This window comes from Pempheris klunzingeri, chromosome 23, assembly GCF_042242105.1.
Source record: "Pempheris klunzingeri isolate RE-2024b chromosome 23, fPemKlu1.hap1, whole genome shotgun sequence".
Taxonomy (NCBI): domain Eukaryota; kingdom Metazoa; phylum Chordata; class Actinopteri; order Acropomatiformes; family Pempheridae; genus Pempheris; species Pempheris klunzingeri.
In genome coordinates this window covers 9,026,030-9,051,643 of record NC_092034.1, presented here as the reverse complement: position 1 = coordinate 9,051,643, position 25,614 = coordinate 9,026,030, and the positions used below count along the sequence as shown (strand labels likewise).

General features: G+C 39.5%; 1 protein-coding gene across 1 annotated transcript in view; it reads right to left on the bottom strand.

Moving 5' to 3' along the window:
• LOC139222900 (glucosidase 2 subunit beta-like) overlaps positions 1–25,614 on the bottom strand; it is a 112,163-nt gene that overhangs the window by 9,595 nt on the left and 76,954 nt on the right. Inside the window, exon 13 of the mRNA XM_070854804.1 lies at positions 8,851–8,922. Coding sequence (XP_070710905.1) covers positions 8,851–8,922 — 72 coding nt within the window. The remainder of the gene's footprint in view (positions 1–8,850; positions 8,923–25,614) is intronic.

Sequence of the window (25,614 nt, the reverse complement as noted above, 5' to 3'; positions counted from 1 at the left end):
GCTGCCACTGCAATGAATTATACCTCACAGCTATGCTTTTCACTGCTTTAACAAGGGGTCTGGAGCAGCAAGTTAGTCCCCTCACTATGCTGTTAATGCGCTAATCATTTACAGCATGAGACTCCGCGCTGCTCTGGCAGGTAGCGAGAGCAATTTGGGAGCCGCTGGTTAATTTGGATTCGCTGAAGCAGCGCACTCCAAAAAAGAAAAAAAAAAAAAAAGCCCCCCTCTCATAGCCGAGCAGTGCCAAGCATCTCTAACCTCTGCCATTCGTGTAAGGTCACCAATCAGAGAGTGGCGTTTAGAGATGAGCCCAGACGCTGTCATTACTGTGCCAGTCACTGTTGCTCCTCTAACCTTCCTACCACCCATTGTGCCCAGCACCTTAATAAATAATTCATACGCATAGGAGGATGTGTAGGGCACATGCACAGTCAGGGCTTTCACTTCATTTCATATGACTAATTTACAAAGAGAGCATTTACACATTATTTTTCTTTGCTAGTAGATATTTCACCATTGTGGGGTACAGGAATAAATATATTATTATGCTCGGCATTGTGTGTGGGGATATAAATGAATGTTTAACAAGTCAACTATTGAAATTACAAACAGCATACTGGATGTTTTTGTGTCTCGAAGCCATTCTGTTGGCTAGTTTTCTTATGTATAGCACGCTGACCCACATAATTACTCTAAATCAGTGAGTAACATCCGTGGCACATTTTGTTTTGCATTCGCTGCATAAACAGAACACCGAGGCCATTTTATGTGCAGTTATAAAACAAACTCAGGGTGCATATTTCATCAACACCTCCTGACAGATATGAATCAGGGCTGATGTCAAATCCAAATCAGTATTCTGTTAACAGCTCACTTGTGCCTCATTAACGACTGGGCTAGATGTTGCCATGGCTACCCAGCAGAAAGGCCATCAGGGGTTCACAGTGTCAGCTCCCCCGCCCTCCACTCCCTACCACTTTAACCCTCTCCTCAGACGCACTACAGTTATTACCCTTTCGCCTTGATTGCCGGATAAAGTGTGAGCTGTTAAGTTCAGGGACCATATAACAAACACATTAGGAACAAACGTATAGGTGATATATTTCCTATATAAATGAGTGTGTTATAGAAATTCATTTCTATATCTACATGGCTGACAGTGGCTGCACTAGTACTCTGTGCCATGCTCCTCTTGAGCATTGGGCATTAAGCTGTTGCCATGTTTCCAGGTAAAGAGGGCCCCTCTCTTCACTAATGGCACTCCAGCGAATGACCTTGACAGCTTGAAAATGAGCGCATTAAGTAGAACACTTAAATGTATAATTATGCACTTGTTCCAGTGGAACTGTCGCCACTCTGTAGGTTAAATCATTTCGGCTTGGATAAGATGGAATATAAAAGTTAAATAATAAAATAAATCCAAATAATAATTTCAAATGCCTATCAAAACAATTAAGGGATGAGACTGGCTTTGATATGAACACATGAAAGGGAGCATCGCTCCACTTCAAAAAAAGAAAAGCAGTGGAGAGTGAAGCAACAAACACAGCCATTAATCATTTTACTAAAAAGTAAAATGCATGGAAATGTGACGTGCTTGTTGTTCAACCTCACAGTTTGATTTTAAATTAAATCAGAATAGCAAAATTCTGTAAAAACTTGGATGTGACAGACTTTTATCTTTTCAGTCATTAGTATTGTTGTCAAAAGGAACATCCTGATGTAAAACTATTTCAGGTTCATTGGACATTCAGGCTCTTTGCAGTAGTCTTACAAATTTTGACATGAGTTTTTCTATTCTTTTTTTGCAATATAATAAAGTAGCTGGGGGTAAGTCAAGACAGTGATGTGCATTTGTCATGCATACAGCTACTGTAGGTAAGAAAACATTGAAAGAAATAGAGCCAAATCTATGTAATATAGTTGCTTCTCTAATATTTCTGATTTAACAAACACTGTTTTCCACGACCTTCTTGGGTCATTTGTCACTAGAAACCATGTTACAATCGCATGAACGTGCATGATGCCACACTGGTAAATTTTCATGGGCGCAAAAACTAATTGTTGTTTAACTTTAAGATGATGAAAGTTTCAACATGAAGCAGGAATTACAGATGACTTGATATGTAAAATACCGCCGCTTCTGTAACCAACATTACATCAAGTTAAATCAGTTTGACAGTATTACATTGTCAATGTAATGCCTGATCACCATCTAGCATTGTGCTGTCACTGACTTTTGTTCCACTTCTTGTTTGCTGACTCACACATCACAGTTAGTGCAACCTTAGAGATATTGCCAAATATCAGCATTGTCAAAATACTCTGATTATATTTTTAGTCTATACCTAAGTGAGGCTATTTTGTCAAGAGGTGTTCAAGTGTGTCATCCCCAGATTCAGTCTCAGGGTTAATGCTCAATTTCTTTGTGCTCATTTGTAACCTGCTTGTGTTTGAGCAGTTATACAGTAATAATCTTACAGCTCCCTTGCGATTGCTGTGCAATAAAATGGCCACCCATCGAGATAATTAGCTACACTACTTTTCTCCTATTTATACATGCGCAGCCACTGCAGAAAACTGCAAGTGAACGGTAATTAATCTTATAAAAGAGAAGGGTCGCGATATATTTTCCATCAGAACTTCATTCCTTTTAATACCTTTAAAAAGAAGTCGGGCATTCCAGCTGCCCTCATGAGAAATGGACTCATATTGATCAAATGAACATATTTCCACATTACCATATTACCATAGAGTAGTAGGATCTCTCCTTTCCTGGGCCTGCGCCAATAAATTTGCTCAGCTGGATCATTCAGGCTAGGGCCCCGCAAAGATCGCCAATAGCCTGGAGGCATTCACATCGCTGCACCTCTTTCTCTCAGCACCTGGGGATTTTCCCTCTGTTACATTTTGGAGATCTTTTATTTAGAGCTCTACAAGAATTGCATAGTGGGAAAACAATATAGGCTCACTAGCGCTGGTTTTAAAGTGAGTCTGGCAGTAGGTGTGAGAAAACATTGTTAAGCTATGTCTTCATGTAGCTCAAAAAAGGCAGATCTGCAAACGGCATGCGTATGTCTACAGTGCACTGCTACAAACAGCCAACCTATTTGTATTTTCCACGGTGGCCAGCACATCCCACTCTCTCTGGGGTTGCTCTTCGCTGTCATTTCAACTGCCTGGCTCCTTCGCAGTGGGCATACACAGTCATATACTGTGGTTTCAATGTTGCTAGGCTACCTCACTTCTCCACTGTTTTCTGTTTGAAAATCTACTGTTCAATAAAGCAGTTCAAGGGAGACTTGTGGGTTTGAATACTGAGCGATATGAACCTGCAGGAGTAACTGACAACACTAATAGCCTTTTTTTTAGTTTCACAATACCCTTTTTCTTTTTTCCCTTGACTTGTAACACCGTAGCACTATCTGTGCCTACCTCTACAGCCCAAACATCTGCTTCAGTCCTAATTTTCATACATCAGAACCTTTATAACCTTTCCAGGTTATATTTTCCTGTTTTAAAAGTGAACAATCTGAGTCATAACCGGAGTGGTGAAAATCTTCCCTTTGTAGTCTTCCACTGTTCTTTTATGGTTTGTATCTTCATATCCGCCCAGCAGTGTCTAGGAGTTATTATTATTCCTGTTTTGTCTGCCCTGTTTTCAGCTTAGGATGTTGGGCGTACTCCAAGCTTGGACTGTCAAGCGCAGTGTGTTTCCAAGGTTGAAGGGTGAATAAGCGGGGCCCTGCACAATTTCAAAACTGCCTTTTTCCTCTCTCCTCATGTGCTCTCGATGATGATGAGTGCAGAGCAGTTTGACCCCGGCACAATAGAAGGCCTAGCTCCTTGAACTTTGCAGGGAGACACGCGCCGACCCTCGTGACCCCTACTGTGAGGCCACTTGATTTCCCTGGAGTCCCAAAACAAAAACTCATTGGATGACCCCTCAACGGATCCCTTCCCCCTCCACGGCTACATTTAAATCACCCCACCCTCCTCCGTCTGGAGGAAAATATACTTCTTATTTTAGCAAAGAGGTGCTGTTATTCTTACAATGTTTATCTTTTATACATTTGTTTTATCTGGCCAGATTCATGTTTAATCTGCACTTTTTTTTTAAACTTTACTTTTCCTACATCTTTCATATTGATTGGCCTTTATGGGAGCATAAATTAGAATATTTCTGTTTTACCTCTTTGGCCGCACAGAATAAAAGTTCAAACTTTTTGTCCAGGCTGTTCCATATCAATGCAGCTGGGGCTATTTCCGTGTGTTTATCCTAAGCTAACTCTGTAAAGGGCCACATGAATATTTCAAATGCACTTCAGCTCATGTGTTGTCAATGTTATTATGTCCAGGCGCCTGTGGTGAGGCCATACTTTAAAGAGTTGTTTTTGTAGTTGTTGGTGTTGTAGCACGAAATGGCTTGAACACCAACTAATTACTGGATGTTGACAATGCACTTCCTGGGGACTTAAAAAGTCAAATGGATCAGACTGATTGTGAGCTGTGGTCCTGCATGAATTTAAGCCATCAGGGTGAAAGAAATTAAAATGACGTCATACATTGGCTGCTAACTGGAGATAAATGCTGTTGGTGTCTTGTGTTATATACTTGATTTTACTGCTTCAGTGTGAACCTGGTTTTTGTTTGTAGCTGACTGCACACCCTGTGTTTCTGCCAATGTGAATTTGAAACTACATTTTACTTTGTTCTGTGCTTTGTCATCATTTTCACTACAGTGGTACGATGTCACCGCATTCAATTATGTTCCTGTGGTTTACCATTACAGGGTTATTGTTTCACTTTAATTTTAGAAAACAAGAAAAAGCTGTCACACTGCTTTTCTCCCTTCTTTTTTCCATATTTGTCGGTTGACCCTTGCAACATATTAATAAACTATTAAGGACAGGCCACCTGACTTGGCAATGTTTCACTTGGCAAGAGTCTTAGGCATCAGTGACTGAAAATCTGAGAAACAGGAGTCATTAAAGTGAGTCATATTAAGCTGGAAACAAATTAGCAGTGTCTCAGCTATACTAAGAGGAGTGATGTAACTGTTTTAAAAGAGTAGTTAAACATTTTGATGCACTTGTTTCAGATATGACTAACTCATTTTCTTGTAGACAGTTAGATGAGACTATTGATATCACTCTAATGCATGCATTAGTGCATTAACCCTAAGGCCAGGAGGTGGTTAGCATAAAGGCTGGAAGTACTGCAGCACATGACTCCTCATAAAACCATAAATTGTCATTCTTAGACATTGTTTTTTGTCTGTTTGATTAAACAAATGAGTTTACACATGGTAATAAATGCTGGCAAATTTTTGCATTTTGGAGAAAGCCACAGTAGCTTTTTCCTGCTTTTAGTCTTAATGCTGAGCTAAGCTAACAATATTATTGTACTTTTTTCTCATTCTCAGCAAGAAAATGAATCACACTAGTTACCAAAATGCCAATCTATTCCTTTTAGTCTTCTTCAAAGCACCATTCATGCTAGGTGGGATCAAAAAGTCCCAAGACTTTGTTTTGTGAGCGGATAGAGCACAACACAGCAATAGGCATGTAACAGGTGTAAGCAGTCACGTTCATGAGTCAGTATTCCAAGTCACACGGCTTGATCACCATCAGAATCTCTTACATTTGTTTTTTGTGACCAGTGGTACATGTGCATTTGCGATTTCACCCTTCACATGGGCAAATTGGGCACTCCAACGTGACATAAGCAGCACAGCACACATCCTGTGTGTATCTACTTGTCTTTTCAGGTGGAGTACAGTTAGTAAAACCTGTATTTGCTGCCCTGTCATTGTACCCACCATGTCTGCCCTGGATGGGGGTGGGTAGAGGGGACATTATGGTGATGGACGACGCTGTCACAGTGAGATGGTGTTTGTCGCAATGCAAGCATTTTCTTCTACTCTATTATCATTATCATGGCTGATGTTATTGTTACAATAGCCATTTCAGGAAGCGGTTGAGCTGCTGAGACCGAAAGGCACAAAAGCTAAATGGAAAACGGAGACATTGGAATTCAGGAGGTGAATATGACTTGTATAATATCTACATTTACAGATAATTGGGAGCATACAGTATGACTGCTTTGCCTTATGAAATCTTTATGGCAATGTGTGTGGCCACAATATAAGAGCAAGCGGCTACAAAAGAAAGCATTCCCAAGCTGATTTATTGTTCCTTAAGATTATTTGTAAAGTTAATGGTCTAACACCAACTACACTGCCAAACCAAGCATGAAGGAAGGTTAGGACTCAGGGAACAATTTTATCTTTTATGAGCCTTGACACGCTTCACAAACTGAGTGCTGGCCATGAGCAGTAATCAAAATTCAGCAGCAACACCCTCCATTTAATACTGGAGAAACGTAACATAACTAATCCAAATTAGTCAAAATGGTACAAGCAAGTATTAGCAATGTCACCGCCACACTTGTCACACTTCCAGCTCCACACGTTCATTGACAGGCCACACGTGTTAATGCCGTTTCTCCTTCTCTCTCCTCTCTCTTCTTTCCAACATGGTTGTCCTTTAGGATGCTGAAGCAGGTGTGATAAATGCTGCCGTTTAAATCAAAGCACTCCCCTCTCCCCCCTCACCCCCTCTAGGGAGAAGGAGGATGCCTCCATGCAGATTGATATCAGGAGGCCCAGCCATATCCTGCAAGGGCTGACTGATGGTCTGTCTGGATAAAAAATGAACTTTATTCCCAGCGTGCGAGCTATGATTCATGTATCTCCCCTCCCCCTCCCTCCCCAAAACCATTCCACATATACCTTCACTGCACGCTCTAGCAACAGTGTACTACATCATATAGTGCTGCACCACCTACCCATAGCCACAAAATACCAACAAGGTGTTTGTGTTTACATGTGATAAAACAAGTCATATCAAACTGGCATTATTTAGCATGTTGAGGTAAATGAAAACATCCTTTTAGACTTTCTGAGTGGAGGAATATGACCATCCACAGTATCTTCAGTAGCGTTCAGTAACATCAGTCCTACCTAAAACATTTTATGTGGAAAACATACATATACGTTATATATTTGAAATCATTCCCTTGAGTTTTGTTTGGCAGCGATTTTGTTACAAGCAGAGTGACCAACTCACATGAGTTGGAGACGTTTTTGACCACTGGTTCTGTTTGGTCCTTCTGCCCTTCCATACCATCATGAGTGACAGGCAGACAGAAGCGCTGGGGTCATATTACTCACAGTTAGCATTCTGTTCTTCCTCTTTCCTGCGCTAAAAACATGGTGAAGCATTGCACTTCCCGCTCCAAAAGTGAGTGGGTAGTGTGGGAGGCGGCGGTGCAAAAGAAAAAAAAAACACAGCCCTGCTTCTGATTCCAATTAATTTGCCATCTGAAAGCAAAACTACATGTGCAGAAAGGAATAATTGCTAATACATTTTCTTTAATGTCTCACTTGAAGTGCCAAAAGAAGACAAGTGAAGCCTAATGGCATCACATCTCAAAGAAGACCAAATGTTTTGACACTCAGTTGCACATCTTCCGTGGCCATTTATGCCTTTATATTGTCTGTTCGCAAAATAAGTCATTAGCCCATGTGCCCGCTACAACCAAACAGCACTGCAATTGAGTCCTCCTCTTTGGGGAGGAATTGCAGTGAATCATAAAAGCTTTTTTTCACAGAGAGGTGTCAATGTCGATGGAATAACGTTTCCATAATTGCACCCTATAAAAGTATCGGATCACTGACGGTTAAGGCTAATGAGAGAGTGGAAAAGGACAGCAAGGCGACATCCCGCAATTATCACCTCAAATCTAAAATTCAAAGTGCAAAGTGCACAAGTAAAAAACAAGAAAAAAAAAGTATGATATATGTTTTTTCCTTTATCTATTTGACAGAGATGTTACAGTTATGAGGAGGTGGGAAAAGGTGGCGTGATGTGACTAAAGAAGCCAAACTCAGCAGCCATTGTTTCAACTCAGTAGGTAGAAAAAAACAATCAAGATCACAAGAAAGTTACTTTTACACTACAGGTAGTGTTTTTAGTGTTCATCTCCAATCAGTATACTGACACTCCTGGGAAACAAAGAGTCTTCATGTCTTGTGACATCTAAAGGTCCGTTCCTGTGAGGACTGAGTGCCGTCTTTCATAGCACATTTTGATACACGTCAATGTCCAGCCAATCCCGAGGGGATAAGAGGCCAGGGCATAATCCTTTGGATGAAATTGAAACCCTTCTTGGGAGAGAAAATACAACCCCAGCAGTATATGAAACTCACCCTGTTTGTCATTGATCAAAAGGTATTAAAACTATAATAGAGATCTGTTAGCGATTGATTAAAGGTCATATGAAGCTTAACAGAGATTGAATAAAATGTTGGTTTTTTTTAAATCAATAGAGCAAATATTAGTCTAGGGCTAACTTCATGTGAGCACTGTAACAATGATTAAAGAGCTTTCATTGAAATGCAGTAGTGGGATTTGTTTCAAGTCCATTCATGAAATGAATATTGCTGTCATGTGAATTTATCTAATAAGGAATATTGACTTGCGTTATCGAATGGTCACAAACCAAGGATGACAAAATGTATGTCAGATTCCTAAAGCTGTTTCAGAAAAAAAACACATCCTTTTCTCTCATATTATGTGTGTGTATTTGTTCCTCTGTAGACTGTAAATGTACTCAAAATGCTGTAAAGCTCTTTTAAAAGAGTGTCTCTCAAATTGCAAAATGTTAACAGCTAATCCTTGGTACTGCGTTAAGAGTACTTCGACTGTCCCTGACATAGCATGGCCGGTTACTGTTTGGGATTTTAACTATGGTGACAAAAGAGGAGATGATTGAGGTACTTACCCTAATGAGACCTCTGTTCCTGCAGTGCTCTTTTGTGTGACTTGATTGAATGGGCACAGGGTGTAAGTATACCTGCAGAGGGGAAAAGAAAGCATAATGTCCACATTTAGAAAACTGGTACAAAAAGGTTTAATCCATAGTGGTTTTACTTTTCCTCAAAACATTTTTTTTTCTGTTGTGTTTTATCTCTTGCTCTTTTATCCCCGGTTTGATGAAAAACTAGAGCTTGACATTGCCAAAAGGTATTGACAGATTTTAGTTTATTTCATCATTGTTGTTATGAGTGTTTATGTCAGCTCAAACGTCTCATGAAATTCCACAATAGAAATTCTTGTTTGAGGTAATTTAGAAACAGTTTCATCATTAAATAGTTTGCCCACAAGGGAACACTGTCAAGTTTATTTTTCAATTAGAAAACGTCACACTCACTACATATCTAGGTCATGTTACTTTAATAATCAAATGTAGCGGCTCTTTATCAGAAATGCTATGTTATACAGTACTATGCAAAAGTCTTAGGCAGGTGTCAAAAAATGCTGTAAAGTAAGAATACTTTCAAAAATATAAAAGTTAATTGTTCGTTAGTATTGATTTACGATTTTGAGCGAACAAAAAAAAAATCTAAATCACATCAATATTTGGAGTGACCACCCTTTGCCTCCAAAACAGCATCAATTCATCTAGGTAAACTTGCACAAAGTCAGAGATTTTGTAGGGTCATAATGATTAACTAATTATACCAAACATGTGCTAATGATCATCAATTTCATATGTAAAAAACAGCCATTAACTGAAACAGAAACAGCTGTAGGAGGAGGTTTACAACTGGATGAGGAACAGCCAAACTCTGCTACCAAGGTGAGGTCTCATGCCTGAGCACAGCAACAAGACAGCAACGTCTCTCATACCCACCTTGCTGTACTGTATATTGAGATTAAAGCTGCTCTAAAACCACATGTAATATAATGTAACATGTTGCTTGTAGTGAATTAGCAGTGCACCTCAGCTCTAAGGAGCTGTTTAGCATCTCTGAGCTCAGAGGTTTGGTTTTATGGCCTGCAACTCACCGCAGGCACATTTTTTTGTCAAAAAGCTTTGGTAAACTGGATTAATGCCAACTGCCAACAAAATTAGCAACTAGCTGGTGAACAAAATGGCTCATTTAGCGATAAAGAATGTGATATTTCCCTCTGGAGTTGGTGGAGACCAAAGCAGTGAAAGAAAAGTGAATATTGGACTTAAATGTGTTAGATGGCCACTCCAAAGGTGTGGCTAACTTTGCTAAATGTCTGGATGTGTACTAAGGCAGATGTTTGCTAATGCATTAGTAAAAAAAAAAAAGGTTATCCTTATAACAAACTTTTTGCACTATGTCAATGTCGTGTTTATGCAGACCCAAGTCGTGTTTATGCAGACCCAAAAAAATCAGTTAATATATTACATTGTATTAAAAACTGAATAGAAAGTAGCAGTTTCAATGAACAACAAACTAACACTGCAGACAAGCAAACTAAAGACAGTAAAAGTCAAAGCCTAAAGCAGTGTATTGCTGAGCAGAACTATTGAACAGTGAGACTCTGTCTAGGCTTAGTGGCTACCTACTGGGATAGAAGATTGACATGGAGCTACCAGTTAGCCGGCCACCCACAGCTCTTCTACCAAGGCAAAGATTAATCTAAAGGAGTTAGTAATTAGCACAGACCATCACTAATGTACTTGCTGGGGATAGTTCTGGAGAGTAGAGGCACGATCACTAGCTCCAGTAACAAATTGATCAAAGACCAGGGTTGTGAAACTGACAGGGGGAAAGGCAGCCAGGCTTGTGTTCCTTGACATTTGAACCATCACACTGACTGTTATGAAAGAGCAGAGAATGCCCACAATGAGAGAAAGAGAAAGAGAGAGAGAGAAAGATAGAGTTAGTAAGTGCAGGGTGGCTGCAGCGTAACTAGACGAGAACCAGGAGGTGCGGGTGGGGGAGTGGGGGAGTGGGGGTGGGGTGGATCAAAAGCTGCATGAGAGAAAAGAAAGATGAAAGAAAAGAAAATGATGAACATCAGAGAAAGGGGGATAGTGTGAGAGAGGTAAGAGATTGGCTGCCGACTTCTTTTGCTTGTTTATGGACTCTATTAAATGCCTCTCATCTCAGAGACATACATTTAGGCATTTATCCTTTCATGTCTACTATATGTTTCTACAGGGATGCCCCTTCCTCCTCTGGCAGATAGGGCAAGGAAAAATCTTTTTTGACTGCAGAGTAAGCAGTACAGCTCGGAGTAGAATTAAATGTGTCTCACCATGACTAAGCCTATTGAGAATCTATTGCCACTCCAAGAAATTTGACAGTATGCAGCAAGACTCCTACTGGGATGTTTTCTTGTTTATTTGTATGCTATTAGATTATTAGATTATTCTCAAACTATGCACTTCTTAGCCATGCTAGCGTCAATGCCAATGGGTCAGCCAACTACTTTGTTCCAGAAATAAACAACTAATGGATGGACGGACTGGTGGAATTTTGGATTTAACATTTATGGTCAGTCCTGTGTATGGGGATACACAGGACCCGCTAACACAAGTATGAACCTGAAAATGAACGTACTAGGGGGGAGGCACAGGTGCAGTTAGGGTGTGGGTGTAGTATTCAGGCCAATTAAGGTACTAATACGCTTTGAAAAACTCCACTACAAGTAAAAGTTCTGCATTCTAAAGCTTACTAAGGTAAAAGTATTATGACAAAATTTATTTACTCAAATGATGAATGACAGACTGTCAGTGTTTCATTGTTATATATGTTTACCTTTGTTTACCTTTCTAGGTTTCAAAATTAAGGCCTTGCCCCCTCTATCCTCAGAACTCACCTACTATTGTTATGTTGAAAATGTGTATATGGAGTGTTATACAGTATATTGATATCATGGCATAACCTAAAATTATTGAGATATTATCTGTAAGCCACCCAGCCCTATTTTGTCCAACCATTTTAAGATATACAACAATTTCCTAACCAGAACCTTTGAAAGTGCAATTAAATGCCAAATAAAATAAATAGATGTAAGCCAAATAGCCTTCCATGCTAAATAAATTAAATAATAAAATATAGAAATCAGAATTCCCTCCTGACATTGGCGTTATTGTTCCCTATAAAAACCACTAGATTCATTAAGTTTGTACAGCAGGTGTTTCGGCAACAGCAAATATCCTCATCTGGGTCCAGAAGCAGACGGCAGCTGATAGACAGTGGTACAATAATCTGAGGAATGGGAGAAGGAAAAGGGGTAGCACAGTGAAAAAGCAATCAAATGAGTCCCATAAGAGAGTACCCCTGTGTGTCTGTGTCTCTCTTCCCCCTCTCTATCACCCTCTCTGTTACCCTCAAGGCAAAGCCATCCATCCCTGCCCACTTTTGCTGACACGCCAGCACTGCACAAAAACAAAAATAAATAAATAAAGAATAAAAAATGCTAGGCTATTTGAGTGCGGGTGCACTGTGATCTGACCTTGGATGCTCGCCTCCATGTGGCAGCTTGTGAGAAAACAAAAGCAGCCAAGGCAACACAGAAAATTTGTCGCTGGGTTTAAAAAAAAAAAAAAAAAAAAGAGAGAGAGAGGTACAAAGAAGTTAGAGAGATTAGAAATGCCAAGCCCAACATGCGGACGGAGGTGCAGGTTGATTAGCTGTCTGTCTCCAAGACAGACACTTCACATCCTGCCGCCTGCGTTACATAAATAGGACACAGCAGAAAGGTCAAACAAGCACATTTATACAGACTGTCCACAGCTATCCTTAGCAAATGAGCACAGTGTGACATGAAGGAGGAATTGTCCGTTGAGATGGACGGGAGGTGACGAAGGCTTTGAGGAGAAGGGACTGACAGCGATGAAAATATAAAACCGAGAAGAACAAAGACGATGATGGAGGAAAGGGATAAAAGGAAATAAAAGTGCGCTAAGGAGAGTGGGAGGGAATCAGAGGGTGCTGGTGGTGACGCTGGGCATATGAATCACCAACTGAACAGCCCGTGAATATGACAGATAATGACGTGCAGCAAGGGGGACACTGGGCGGAGGATACAAAGGATAAGAAAGAAGAACGAGAGTCTAAAACTTGGTGGGTCACTGATTAAACCTTTGACAATAATTAGAAGGCTATGATGAGCAGCGGATCAAAAATGACAGTAGTGATCCTCCCATTTGGGTCCTGAACTCCACACTGTGTCTCTCCGTCCTCCACATTCGATCTGTCACTGCTTGACAATGCTGCTCTAACACCGGCCATAATAAGTTGGTGCCAGTGTGTCAATCTTTGGCAGGTGTTCTGGGGCCAGAACGTACACAGTTAGGAAATAAATATCTTAGATGCAACCACTTAGCCCCTCAGGCAGTATTTCATGCTTCACTGGAATGGACTGCAGGCTCAGTCCACAGAGCTCAGAGCAAAAATAAATCAAAGTCTTTTGAATTTTAGCTAATGGAATTAGATAAATGGTAATAAGCAAGTGTAGAAGTCTTGCAAGGTTTCTACCTTGGTGAGGAAAACTGAGTTTTGTCTACCGTTAAGGGACAATTTTGTGTGTAAATCCTTGATCATAATATTTTTCCCCCAAACTTTTCTCCAGTGATGGTTTTCACAGATTTGTGCGCAGTATAATGTTATTATAACAGATAGCAGTGAAGGCCAAGACTCCAAAATGAGTTGTTAATATGCATAATTATTCTTAAACAGTCCATTGTTAATCACAGAGCTGGCACAGGCATCCAACTGGTAGTCAGGGCAATGCAGGAAAAAAAGAGATAAGCATATTTATATTTCATTCCACGGAGATCCAGAGCGAGACAGCAATTAAGCCCTTCTTACACTAGACTGCTATGTGACGGCGAGGGTGGAGTTCACTGAGGGTGACCCTGCAAACTGCAGCAACGTCAACACCAGCTAATTGGTTTACAGGTAACGCTGTGTACATGCAGCTGGCATGCCAGCAGTCAGAGGTGACTATAAAGTCACATGGTTAATTGTTTGGTAGCAAAAGGCACACATAGCGTTGGTCATAATAAGTTTTAATGTGTATAATTATTTAACTTCAAAATAAAGGCCTTGTGCCCCCTATCCTCTAGACTCAAGATATTATTTATAGGCCATTTCACCCAGTCCTACTTTGGATCAGCATTTTACAATTTTTGCAAAGCAGTTTTTTGTAAAGTTTGTAAAGCAGGTGTTTCAGAACCTTTAAAAGCACAGACTCTTTGCTATCAAAATGAACAGTGCTGGTTTTCTGTTACTGTCTTGGTTGGCTACTAAGCAATAGAGTTTGGGTCACATTTGTATGCATAAAGTGTTTCAATTCAACTGTCGTTGTTGCATAACAAGCTATGGTCTAGGTAGTTTTATCTCCTTGGTCATGTAGTTGATGATATTTTAAGATTTAGAACTTAGAAATTAACATAACCTCCATTTTTACTGCATGTGCAGTAATATGTGAAGTAAAGCCATGTTTCAATATTGTTAATAACCATGTTTAGGCTGAAAATTGGTTGTTGGAGGCATTTTTGTGTTATTGTTAGAAAGGGGCTAAAATACACCATTGAAACAAAGTGTTACAATCTCCAAAGTGAATGAGTTGTGAGAGATGAAAATTAATTGCTTTAGCACCTCTTTCATGCAATGCACAATGTGTTTTACAATTAAAGGCTACATTTACACAGACACAATGGGAAATGCACTATGTACACAGAACATCTGCCTAATTTAAATGGTCTCCATTGCTCACAATGACGACAAGACTCTGCGCGTGGCCAGGAAGCATCCCACCGGTAAAACCACAACCTCTCCTTTTTACTCTTTGTAAGGACTAAACAAATGAGACGTAATATGTTAATTTAACTTCTCCCCGTTACCAGGATATGTGCTAAACTAAACTAACTGGGTGCATATTTAACCCACAGACAACTCAGCAGGAAAACTAATAAGCGTAGTTTCCAAACTGCTGAACTATTCATTTAAAAGGATTTGGTACTGCCATGGGGAGTGTGCATTCATTGTCAACATACAGTTGTCCTGCACAAAGTATCAAGTTCACTCACTCGAAATTAAAAGGGGTAGTTGTCAAACAAATTTTCAGAATCATATTCGCATGATTAAATGATCACAAAGAATCACACACTTTGTTAGGTGGAGACACCTGATAGGTTTTCTTTTGTTTTCAAACCTAAATCAATAGTGAGCCATCTGACCTGCTTGTAAAGGCTGCAGGGTTGTCTAGCGCCTGTCTGTCCTTTAATCAGCAGATCCAGGTTTAAGCTCTCGTGTCAATAAGTCTACACCTTGCTGAAGAGTCTCTGGTGCAGCTTCCAGCAGCCTTGTTGTTATGGACTACAGCTGACAATACCAGTTGTATTGGTGACTGGGATGCTCCGTCTAATCTAAACTACAGTGTAAAGACCACACTTTCTGACCAAAGACGAAACAAAGAGCTATTCTGGATTATAGCCTTCGCTGTATAATTCCTGCACTACACAGGAACATACTGGATGAGAATGAAACGGGCACCTGGAAAAGGGCATTCCTTGGACTAAACTTGGATAAGTGCTGATGAGGTGAGTTTTTTTCTGTTTCAGTCTAACTTAGAAAAATGCAGCGCTAGTAATGCCACAACATATTTTATTGTGCTTGTTTGTGGTGGCTTCTTTTGCTGGCGTTTCACTAGTTTAACGTTCGCTTGCTATGATTTTCCTTTATTCTACAGTGAATCAATATGACATCAGAAAATTAGGAGAGCATTCATGTGTGTGTGCTTACAATATATGTTTTTTTTAAATGGATGGCTCTGTATTGATATATTTTAATGGACTTCGATCAAACTTCTCAGCTCCTGTCCAACAAACAGACAAAATACAACTCCTTAAGTAGAAAGTTATGCTCAGACAAAAAATTTTTTTTTTTAAATCTCTCTTTAGTCTTCTGCAGCAGGGATGTAGTCCTTTGTTCAAATAAAACTACATTACAAAGGCATGTGGTGTCTTGAATACAGATCCACAGCCCAATTTAAATCCAACTGCATGGATGGCTATGAACATATTATACTGTGTGATTAATGAGCTTACTCAATGCATTGCAGCCAGAGATTAAATAATGTTTCAGCACACATTTATTACACCATTATACTTACAACTTCTGTATTGTTGTAACTGCAGCTACCATACTTTTATTAAGTAATGAGGGGAGGCCTATTCTAATTTTAGGGAACAACTACCTTGTGGTACTACAGAGGATTTTTCTTCCAGTAGTGTATCGAATATCTAATATAGGAGCACCTACTGTAAGAGGTAAAGGAGTGAGTGAGGCACTTTGATTTATGTCTTGGTGGTGAAAAAGTTCTGCAGTGTTTGGATTTCTCTCCTACACTGAAAATGCGAAAGTGCATCTTTAATTTTAGCACACAGTCAGCTCATCAGGCCTAACGTGCAATTATAGAATTACATTTTTAATAGTGTATCTACTATTTGAAAGTTAGAGTCACATTTACAGGACTATAATTTCAAAACGAGCATCACGATCATGAGATTGGGTCAGTGCAATCGCTTTCACTTGATAATCGAGTTGAGAGTTTGCTGGCAGCCCAAAGATGCAATGGCAGTTCATCTTTCTAGAGCCAGTTTAAAAGAAGACATATTCAGAGTGGGCCATTTTTCAGTTCACCTTCATTTTCCACATGGTGAACCACAAATGCAAGTCTAAATAAAATGCTGTACAGTGTTTTTACTATGAGTGTGAAGTTCACTTTCCTGACAGCTTATCAAATTTTGGCCTTGAAATTTTTTATGCAGAGCTGAGAGTCAATGCATAAGATATATATATCTTTTATTTTTTATCTTATTACTCTTCACTTCAGTGACACAACTTGAAGAGGGACGGTGAATTTACAGCCGAGACCTCTTTCCCACATAAATAACCCAGGGAAAAAAAAATAATACACAGCGAAAGAGGCTCTCTCCCTCAGAAGATACTTCAATTTATATGTGAAAAATGGGAAACAAAACAAGCCAAACTTGAAGCCAATTTAGATTTTAGAACCATCACTAAGAGCAACGAGGCAAATAGGCTATGGCAGATCATTTAAAGCTGCAGTCTCCCTGCCATCACTCATGATGTTACATTACTCCTGCTGCTATTTTCCTCTCGAAATAGGTGAAGGTTGAGGCATGTGGAAGATATGATGGGTAGTGAGGGACAACAGCTGGGCCTCTGAAAAATGCAGTGAATCGAATTATAGAACCATAGTGCTTCAAAAATGTCAAGTATTCTGGTATTTTATATTATTACAATTTGAATCAACTGTGTAGTAAAATGAGATTGTATTGTCATATTAATACTGATATTTTTTCATACAGGAGTAATTTTCTTTACATTTTCTAACTTAAAGTCTCTGCTTTCCTGCTTTCTTCTTCGTTTTAAATGCTGACATTTTCCAATTTACCCCACATAAACAGATTTGGTGAGTTCCAGTATAAGTGTAAAGATACCATAAGCTTCTCAGACAAATTTCAGTGTTACTATAGCTGAAGAAAATAATCAGCAGGCTTTATTCTTTGCCTGAAGGAATCTGTCCCAAAAAGCAATTATCATACATATAAAATGCAAAGGATCCTATGTAGGTGTAGCAAGTTGGATGAAATAATCAAGATAATATTTTACACTTCTCCTCTTGAAAAGGTTTTTTAAAAAAAACGGCTCTCAACATGTTAGGAAATCTAATTTAACGTAACTTGAGGTGATAATTAGAGTTCCCACATTAAAAGTGAAACAGAGGAAGTGATCCAATAATCACAGGCTTTGAAAGTCAGAGTTAATGTGAAACATCTGTTGTAACGACACTCCAGCTCACAAAAGTTTCCCTTTTGCGCAGGCTGTGTTTTAGATACATGGTAAAAACAAAAGGAGGCAAAACATGAGTGTAGCTTTCACCACTCACATGATTTAATATCACTTAAAGTATGTTAAAATAGTAGGTGGAGCTTTTCAAATGATAAAAGTTAGAATCCATCATGACGGGGATGCCCAGATCTCAGTTTTTTTTCTCCTGTTGCCAATTCAGATAGTGAAAGTCTGGGTTTCAGCCAACACTAATATTGTTTTACTTTTAAAATTTCAAATCTGTGTATTTTTGGAACTATTGGAGAATATTTCTCTATAAGGTTTGGACACAAAAATGTGTACACTAATGGGATTTTAACGTTGAGGCAAAAGTCTGGTCACGAAGTGAATTCCAGAAAGAAATGGTCACTCAAGGTTGGTGAGTAAAAACTTGACTGTCCTGCACGAAGCTCTGACCTAAACCCCATCCACCACCTTTGGGAAAGAACTGGAATACCAACAGAGAGCTAGGCCTTATCGCCCAACGTGATTGCCCGACCTTGGGGCTGAATTCCAGCAAATACCCACAGCCAGGTTACATATTCTTGTGAAAAGTCTTCCCAGAGGAGTGAAGGCTGTTAGCAGCATACTAATCTCTGCAGTTTAAGAAAGAGATCTTCACCAATCACATATGGCTGTAATATTTGGATATCCACATAGTTTGGACAACAGGTGTCCAAATACTTGTGACCCTGTGATATGTGTGTATATATTAACAATAACGCAGCAACTACAGACAAACTCTTCACTGTGTGTGGAGATGCAAAAAGCTAATTGCTGAAAACAGCAGATATAGCAGTTTGACTACTAAACATAACTCAACTCATTTTACAATCTTCCTCAGTAAATGGAATTTTTTTCCATCCAATGATGATGGTCATGAGAGGTATCTGAAAGCATCAGAAGAAGCTGGTACACTGACCTTAAGTTAACATTTTATCAAACTATATGAGGAAACCAACACTTATCTATGCTTAGACAGATGTAATTACAGGGTATTGTTTGAGACTTGTCCAAAGTATTCAATGTAGATAAGTCACAATTGGCCAATACCTGTTCTAAGATCAATGCTGATGCTGATGTAAAATCTTAGCACCACATGTAAACATACAAGCCTTCAAGGCAAAACATGTATAGGAAGCCAATTTGACATTGAATAGATGCAAGAGAAGACAGTGAACCTGCTCTGCAGCTGAGCCAGACTGTTGTAGATCAGGGGTTTCTACAGGTTTGATCAATATGCACCATCCCTTCTGGTCTAAAGGTGATGAGATAACACAATTATGTCAACTATTTCTATCTCTAAATATGACTTTGCTTTCCATAACTTCATCTCATCATCTGACATTTGAAAGAGAGTAATTTCTAAACGGAACATTTTAAGCATCATTACAGTCTTATTTTCTGTCTCCGTATGTTGAACATTTGAACAACGTAATAGAAATGGCTTTCTCGGGGTGAGAAGTTGAGATGCGCCCCCCCCGGCTGTTAAATATCATTCTCAATTATAGGTGTTTTGGTGTAGTGAATTGATGGAAGTGATCCATTTCAATAATTTGCTCCAATTTACACCATACCATCGCCACTCCTCAAAATACATATTAAATGGGTCAAACGCAGTAAAAGTCTCGGCCCCATTTCCATGCAGAAATGCTCGGGGTAACAGGTTAGTAGATCAGAACCATCACTGCTATGTTAATGCAACCACAGACTCTTCAGTAAATACAGACCTAAATGTCTTACAGGGTGCAGAAGAAGGTGGCTATTTTTACAACTGTTATAAATGTGCTTATGCAATCATACTATGTTTGGACTGTCTGCAATGCATTCAGTTGTATGTAATAGTCCAAACAAAACCAGACCAGCCTGGACTGAGGATACTAAGGATTAATGTAAAAACAGCACCATACAAGACGATACCACCATAATACTGTGGAGCCAGCAAAAGGCAACCATTATGTTTAGCAAACTGCATTACTACTTTGTAAATTAGGCAATATAATGCATCAAACAGTATTACAATTTGACTGAAGTTCTTGCAGTTACTGAATGAGAGCATAATAAATTTGAACAGATAGGATAAACTGTGTTGATCTTGCCAGGAGGTTCAGGTTCCCACAGCAGGAAGTGTAAATGAAAGGTACGGAAAGGGACTGTTTCTGTAAAACAGAAATTGTCATTTTTATACACAAAGACACTCTGCTGTCTCTCTTTTGGGTTTTATTGATTTTACTTTATGCTTAATTCTCTCCTGGGTCTCTCTGTTAAACCTTTGGATGATTCCATTGTCTGTTTAAGCTACACATTCAAATAACTCAGCGTAATAAGAAAAATTCCAGTTCAAACTAATTTCTGATAGGGATGTCAATGCATCTCCAAAGCAGTGATTCTACAGTGACCTTGACATGCTCTTATTCATAAAATTACAACAACATTCAAAAATATTCATCAGAAATGCTTGACCTTGTGTACAAAGCAGTGGTGGCTTGGCCAATCCTTAGAAAGCTCCTGCTTGCACAATTACTGTGTATCTACATATTTCACCAATTCCATTCTTTAGCCTCAGAGTTAATCCACAATAGTTCATTAAAGTAAGATAAACTGGCAAATAGAAAAACTGAGTACTGATGATAATATTCTCATTATATATCTAATGTAAGCTATACTTTATCTCTCACTGACTAATACATTTGCATTTTTATATGCTATCAGTAAAACAGTAGTAGGAGGCTACAGTTCTTCAAATGAAAGGAAAGCTGGGGTATGCTTTGCCAGTTAGGTACTGCTGACATAACCATCCATAATTTACATGCTGGCATTGAAAACCTTTCGTCCAAACTGACCCTGGCTCCACTGTTGGTTCATGGCTTCCTCCATGCAGAGGAAATTAAGCATAATTGCAGTTCTTTTGGTGTTATGGAGGGTGGTGTACTCTCTGACTAAGGTGTAATGCCTTCACAGGGCACATTTGAAATTTTAACTTGAGCTGGTGAAATATTAACAAAGTAGGACAATAAATAGAGATGATTAACTTGGCTCTAAGTAATTTCTCTCTGAATTAGAAACAGGAAGTCCTGTTGTGCAATGACAAGCTGGGATAAACGAAAAGAACTCTGAAAAATTGACCCAGACTGTATCAACACAACCAACCCACAGATACTCTGCTCACTACCCACTTATTTGGCCATAAAGTTGGCAGCATAACAAAGACTGATGAGATGTGATGATTCTATGACCCCCTCCAGAAACGCATACACTCACTGCCAGCCCACAGGTCTACTGGACCAACAGAAAACTCCTGCTACTTCAGATGGCCACCCATGCTGTGGAATGGGCAGAATCTCCACATGCTTCCAGTTGCTTACAGGAAGGGACCAGCATCTTGAAAGGCTTTGTTGAATCACAAATGGGTGAGCGAGGCAGCAATTCAACAGGAAGATAAACTGACTGTGGCTTTTCAGCATGGTGTCTAGGAAAAACTTTTTAGAAGGCAGGCACAAACATACAGTTTTACTAATAAATACCACACAATCCTTCTTAAAGAATAGATCTAGTTATATTCAATATTTTCTCATGGCCAATAAATACCATTACAAGACCAAAAGTATTATTTTCTAGTCGACGCCTGATACAGCTACATCCTCTGTGCCATATATCTCTATCGTGTTTATTTTTAGTGCTGCCACAAATACTCACTATTGCATCAAATATGTACATGATGTGTACATGAATACATGATGTGTTATTCAAGACTTCTGCATTCAGTTGGAACCAATGAGCTTGCGACTGAGAGCCACAAACAGGACAGAGAAGGCAGAAAGTATCAAGAGACGAACACACATTGTTGGTTTTGGTCTTTCCATAGGACTGATAAAAATATTGAATATCACCAGCAATGTCACATTTTCCTTGACATGAGAGAATGGCTATCTTAAAGAAGGTGAGGGCAATCTTTCTTTACCTTCTGTTATTGACTAATGACCAAACATGACCTTTTGAAGTTAATTAATTGCATGAGCAGTTCATTAAGAGTAATGCTAAATTTCATGCTTTAATTTAACAACAGTGTCTGTGCGACATCTATCATAATTTGAGAGCTACTGGGTGTGACAAAGTGCTCATGCTCCAAGGCATGGATCTGCATAAACAGCTACTGCAGCACAACCACTTATTTTAACAACATTCCAATTATGCTTAACCAGGCCCTCTGCCTGTCTGTCCCCTCGATAAACCAGGGCAAACAAGGTTTTCATTTCATTTGTGCGCATGCATGCACTTGTCGGTTGTCAGCTGTAGTCTGGTTTTCTTTGTGATATTACATTAATTTCAAATAGCAAAAGGTCTTCATGCTGGAGCTGGACACAGTGAATTTCTTCTTCTTTAAAGGTTCTCTATATAGGATCTTAGCATTTCGTACCAAAAATGTGCGCCTCCGTCCAAAATCCAGGACCCGCAGCTGGATCTCTTATCTGTCCTGCACACAACCGCTAACTGACAACCTCTCCTAGCTTTCATTCTACTGTGTTAGCCTTTAACTTAGCCGAGTCTGTCTCTGGGCAGCAGCTCTGACATCTTGACGTTTTTCATCTCGCTTCACTGTATTACGGCGTCGCTCACTGAGCAATTCACAAATTCACAAATTTCTGGCCATCTCGACAACCAGAGCAGAGCACAGACAAGCTCCTATTATAACGCACACAGTGGGAGTGTGACTTCATTCTCTGCTCAAGCAGCCAATCCTCCAGTGTATCTTTACAAAGAAAATAATACAGTAGGTTAATCCTAAATTAATGTCCTGAATGTTGTATCGAGAATCTTTCAATTATTTGTTCTCAGTTCTATGAAAACTGACACAGCAGATGCTCTTTACAATATTACTAAGAGTTTTACTAAAATGTATCCATCTTTAGGGAGCCTACAGCCTTACTGTCTAACAATCCCAATGGTCCTGTCAAACCGTATTTGCAATTACTGTAGATAGTATTCATGGCACAGTTCTTATGGAATCTACCATATATATGGCTTTTCATTTCCATGTTACTCTCAAAACAGTCAGCAGACACATCTAGGACTCCACGCTACCCGCCTCGCCATGGTTTATATCCAATTTGAAACAGCTCCCTCTGGGCTATCCTGATGGAGTCTCTTTCTTCCCAAGAAAAAACCTGTGCACTGCTAAGGCCATGTGATGTTCTACGGACAGTTGGAAGTGTCACTTTTGCTGCGTTATCCTTCTCTCTTCTCTGTCAAAGCTGAACCACAGTGGCGGGCATGACTCACTGAAGTGCTGTACTTTCTAATGACACAAGAGCGGAGGCTGAGTCAATCTGACCTGACAGTCTTGCATAAATCACAGCCCTTCGATTTAAGTTGCTTTGAGGAGTGTCAACAAATCCACAGGAGGAATATTAGACTCTGCTGTAGGTAGGGACTCCGCCTCTGAGAACTCATTATGGGGTGTCTTCCTTCATGCTGTGCCAGGCTGTGTTGACTGAATTGCCAAGCTTATTTCTGATTCACTGGCAGAAGCCTGCGTTTTAAACTCCCTACTCGTGATAAGGGCCCACCAGCACCCTAAAGACTATTTCAGGAGAAATACATGGATTTTTAATGGGTGAATTTTTGGAGGTGAGCTACAATAGCTCGACTGTGATGTAATGTAAAAAAAAAAAAAAAGGTAATTCTGGGCTGGAGAGAGGTGCATGGAAGTAGAGGAATAAATGCCATTAAATGATAATGCACCAAGAACAAGCTCCCTCTCTAAGCTTTTATTCATGTTGTTTGTGGTCTTTAGAGAAACTGATGAGAAGGCAGGGTGGTGTGCACTACTACACAGCATTTAGCTTCTAATCTTGCCGTTAATCATTAGTTGAAAGTGTTCAATAACAAAAGGCTGTTTTGCCCCCATTTGAAATCAAAGCAATTATATTTTTTCTCAGGACATACAGGAGAAGGCTCCAAGCCCTGGTTTCACACTATCATTAGGTCAAAGCAGAAGCAAGGCAGAAGAAATAACTCAACAAAAGCGGGCAGAGAGAGGGATCCCCCTTCCCAAAGACAAAAAAAGAAATCTGAGATAGAAATGAAACACACTTTTAAGTTAGCAAGTTTGGCCTACAGCATGTTAGTGTAAACAAACTTTTTCCTACCACACCCCACACAAGCACACTATTAGTTATATTACAGACAGACAGCATTTTAGCTCAGCAAACTTTTATGGCTCCAGGCACTTCTCACCACTATTGGCTTCCGCTCAAGAAAAAAAAAAAAAGAGGGAGCAATTTAATCAAACATGAGAGATCTAAACATGAGGTGGGGCAGATGTAAAATGGTTTCAACCAATGTTCAAGAAGCTGGAGAGAGAAGTGTGTGATTCTGTTATTGGAGAGGAGCTGTAGCTCTGCTAGTTTGCTACTTGAGGGCATGGGAGGGAGTGCTATAGAAAGCCGTTGGTTTATGTGTCTGTCAATGTCATATCTTTTCAGGATCACAGTTCACGGCGAACAGCGAGGATAAAGGGGGGCAGGGAGGGGAACTGGTACATTGCTGAGAGGGTGCTGGTAGGTCAGAGGACTTTCAACTGAATTGACGCTAGTGGATATTGTGCTCTTCAGTGATTTGAAGGATGAAAAATAGCATGGAGTGTATGATACCAATAGACCAGAGAAAGAAAGGTAACAGAGTACAGAAAATGGTTTCTGTGCAAAAGGCTGAGGGTATGAGAAATAGGAAAACTTAATACAGCTTGCATGAATTGGATTTAACTAAAATTGTACTTCTATTGTTGTTACTTTACAATTATATCCTGTCAAACCGCTAGTAACCGTTAGTTACTGTTGAAGCGCCTGTCAAGCTTTCCACTCTCATGCATCAGCTAGCTGATTAAGCGTTAAGAACGTTAGTTCTATGAACTCAATCAACTTTTTTTATGTTAGCAGCCGACTTAAAAATGAGAAGCTGTAAAAAAAAAAAAAAAAAAGGGTCTTAAATATACACTTGTATATGTATGTACATACACACGCATATATACAATATAATGTTGAGAGAGTGAGGCTAAAGCTGCATGTCCCATACAAAAAGTAAGCATGTAGAAGATGCATAGATAAATCAGCAGTATTGTTCTTGTATTGCAGCGCAGAGCTAGTTATTCCTCGTATTATAAGTATGATAAAGAAAGAAAAGCTCAGACTCTTATTTCAGCTGCTTATTATTTATATTTTCAAGCATAAACCTCTACTTGCAGGTCTGTTTGTATACTCTTTCACACATCTGCAGTACTCTGGTGTAAATCATTCACCTTTACTTGTGTTTCTACAACCTATTGCATTTCCAGAAGTAAAGGATGATCAATATCAACAACAAGCTCTCCATTCCTGGATCATGACATTAAAGCATCTTGCAACCAGTGTGAAATCTTACAATCTAATACTGTCTACAGTAAAAAGACTGAGATAGATTTTTCTGGCTTCTGTAGAGGAACTGCAGCGTTCCTTTTCAGATGCCTCCTAAATGGCAAACTAAGCAAACAAATCACACTGGTGTATAAGGGCATGGGAAAACCACTGATTCCAAGGATGTCTGAAAAATGTATTTGCAGTGCAGATCTTAGTGCAGATCTCAGATAATTTTCTTTCAAAACTGCAACCACCCACAGGCTTCTAAAGCTCCAGCTGGCAAGCAATCCTGAGGAGAACAGATTCTACCCCAGCAGGGGCCATAGGGATGCAGCGGGAGAGAGTAAAAGAAGCTCATTCTGTTGATTAAATTTAGTTGATTTAGCTGCTTGGCTTTCTCCAGGGTGACTTGGAGCTAACAAATTATCAACTTTAAATGGTGGATCTTTACTGAGATGG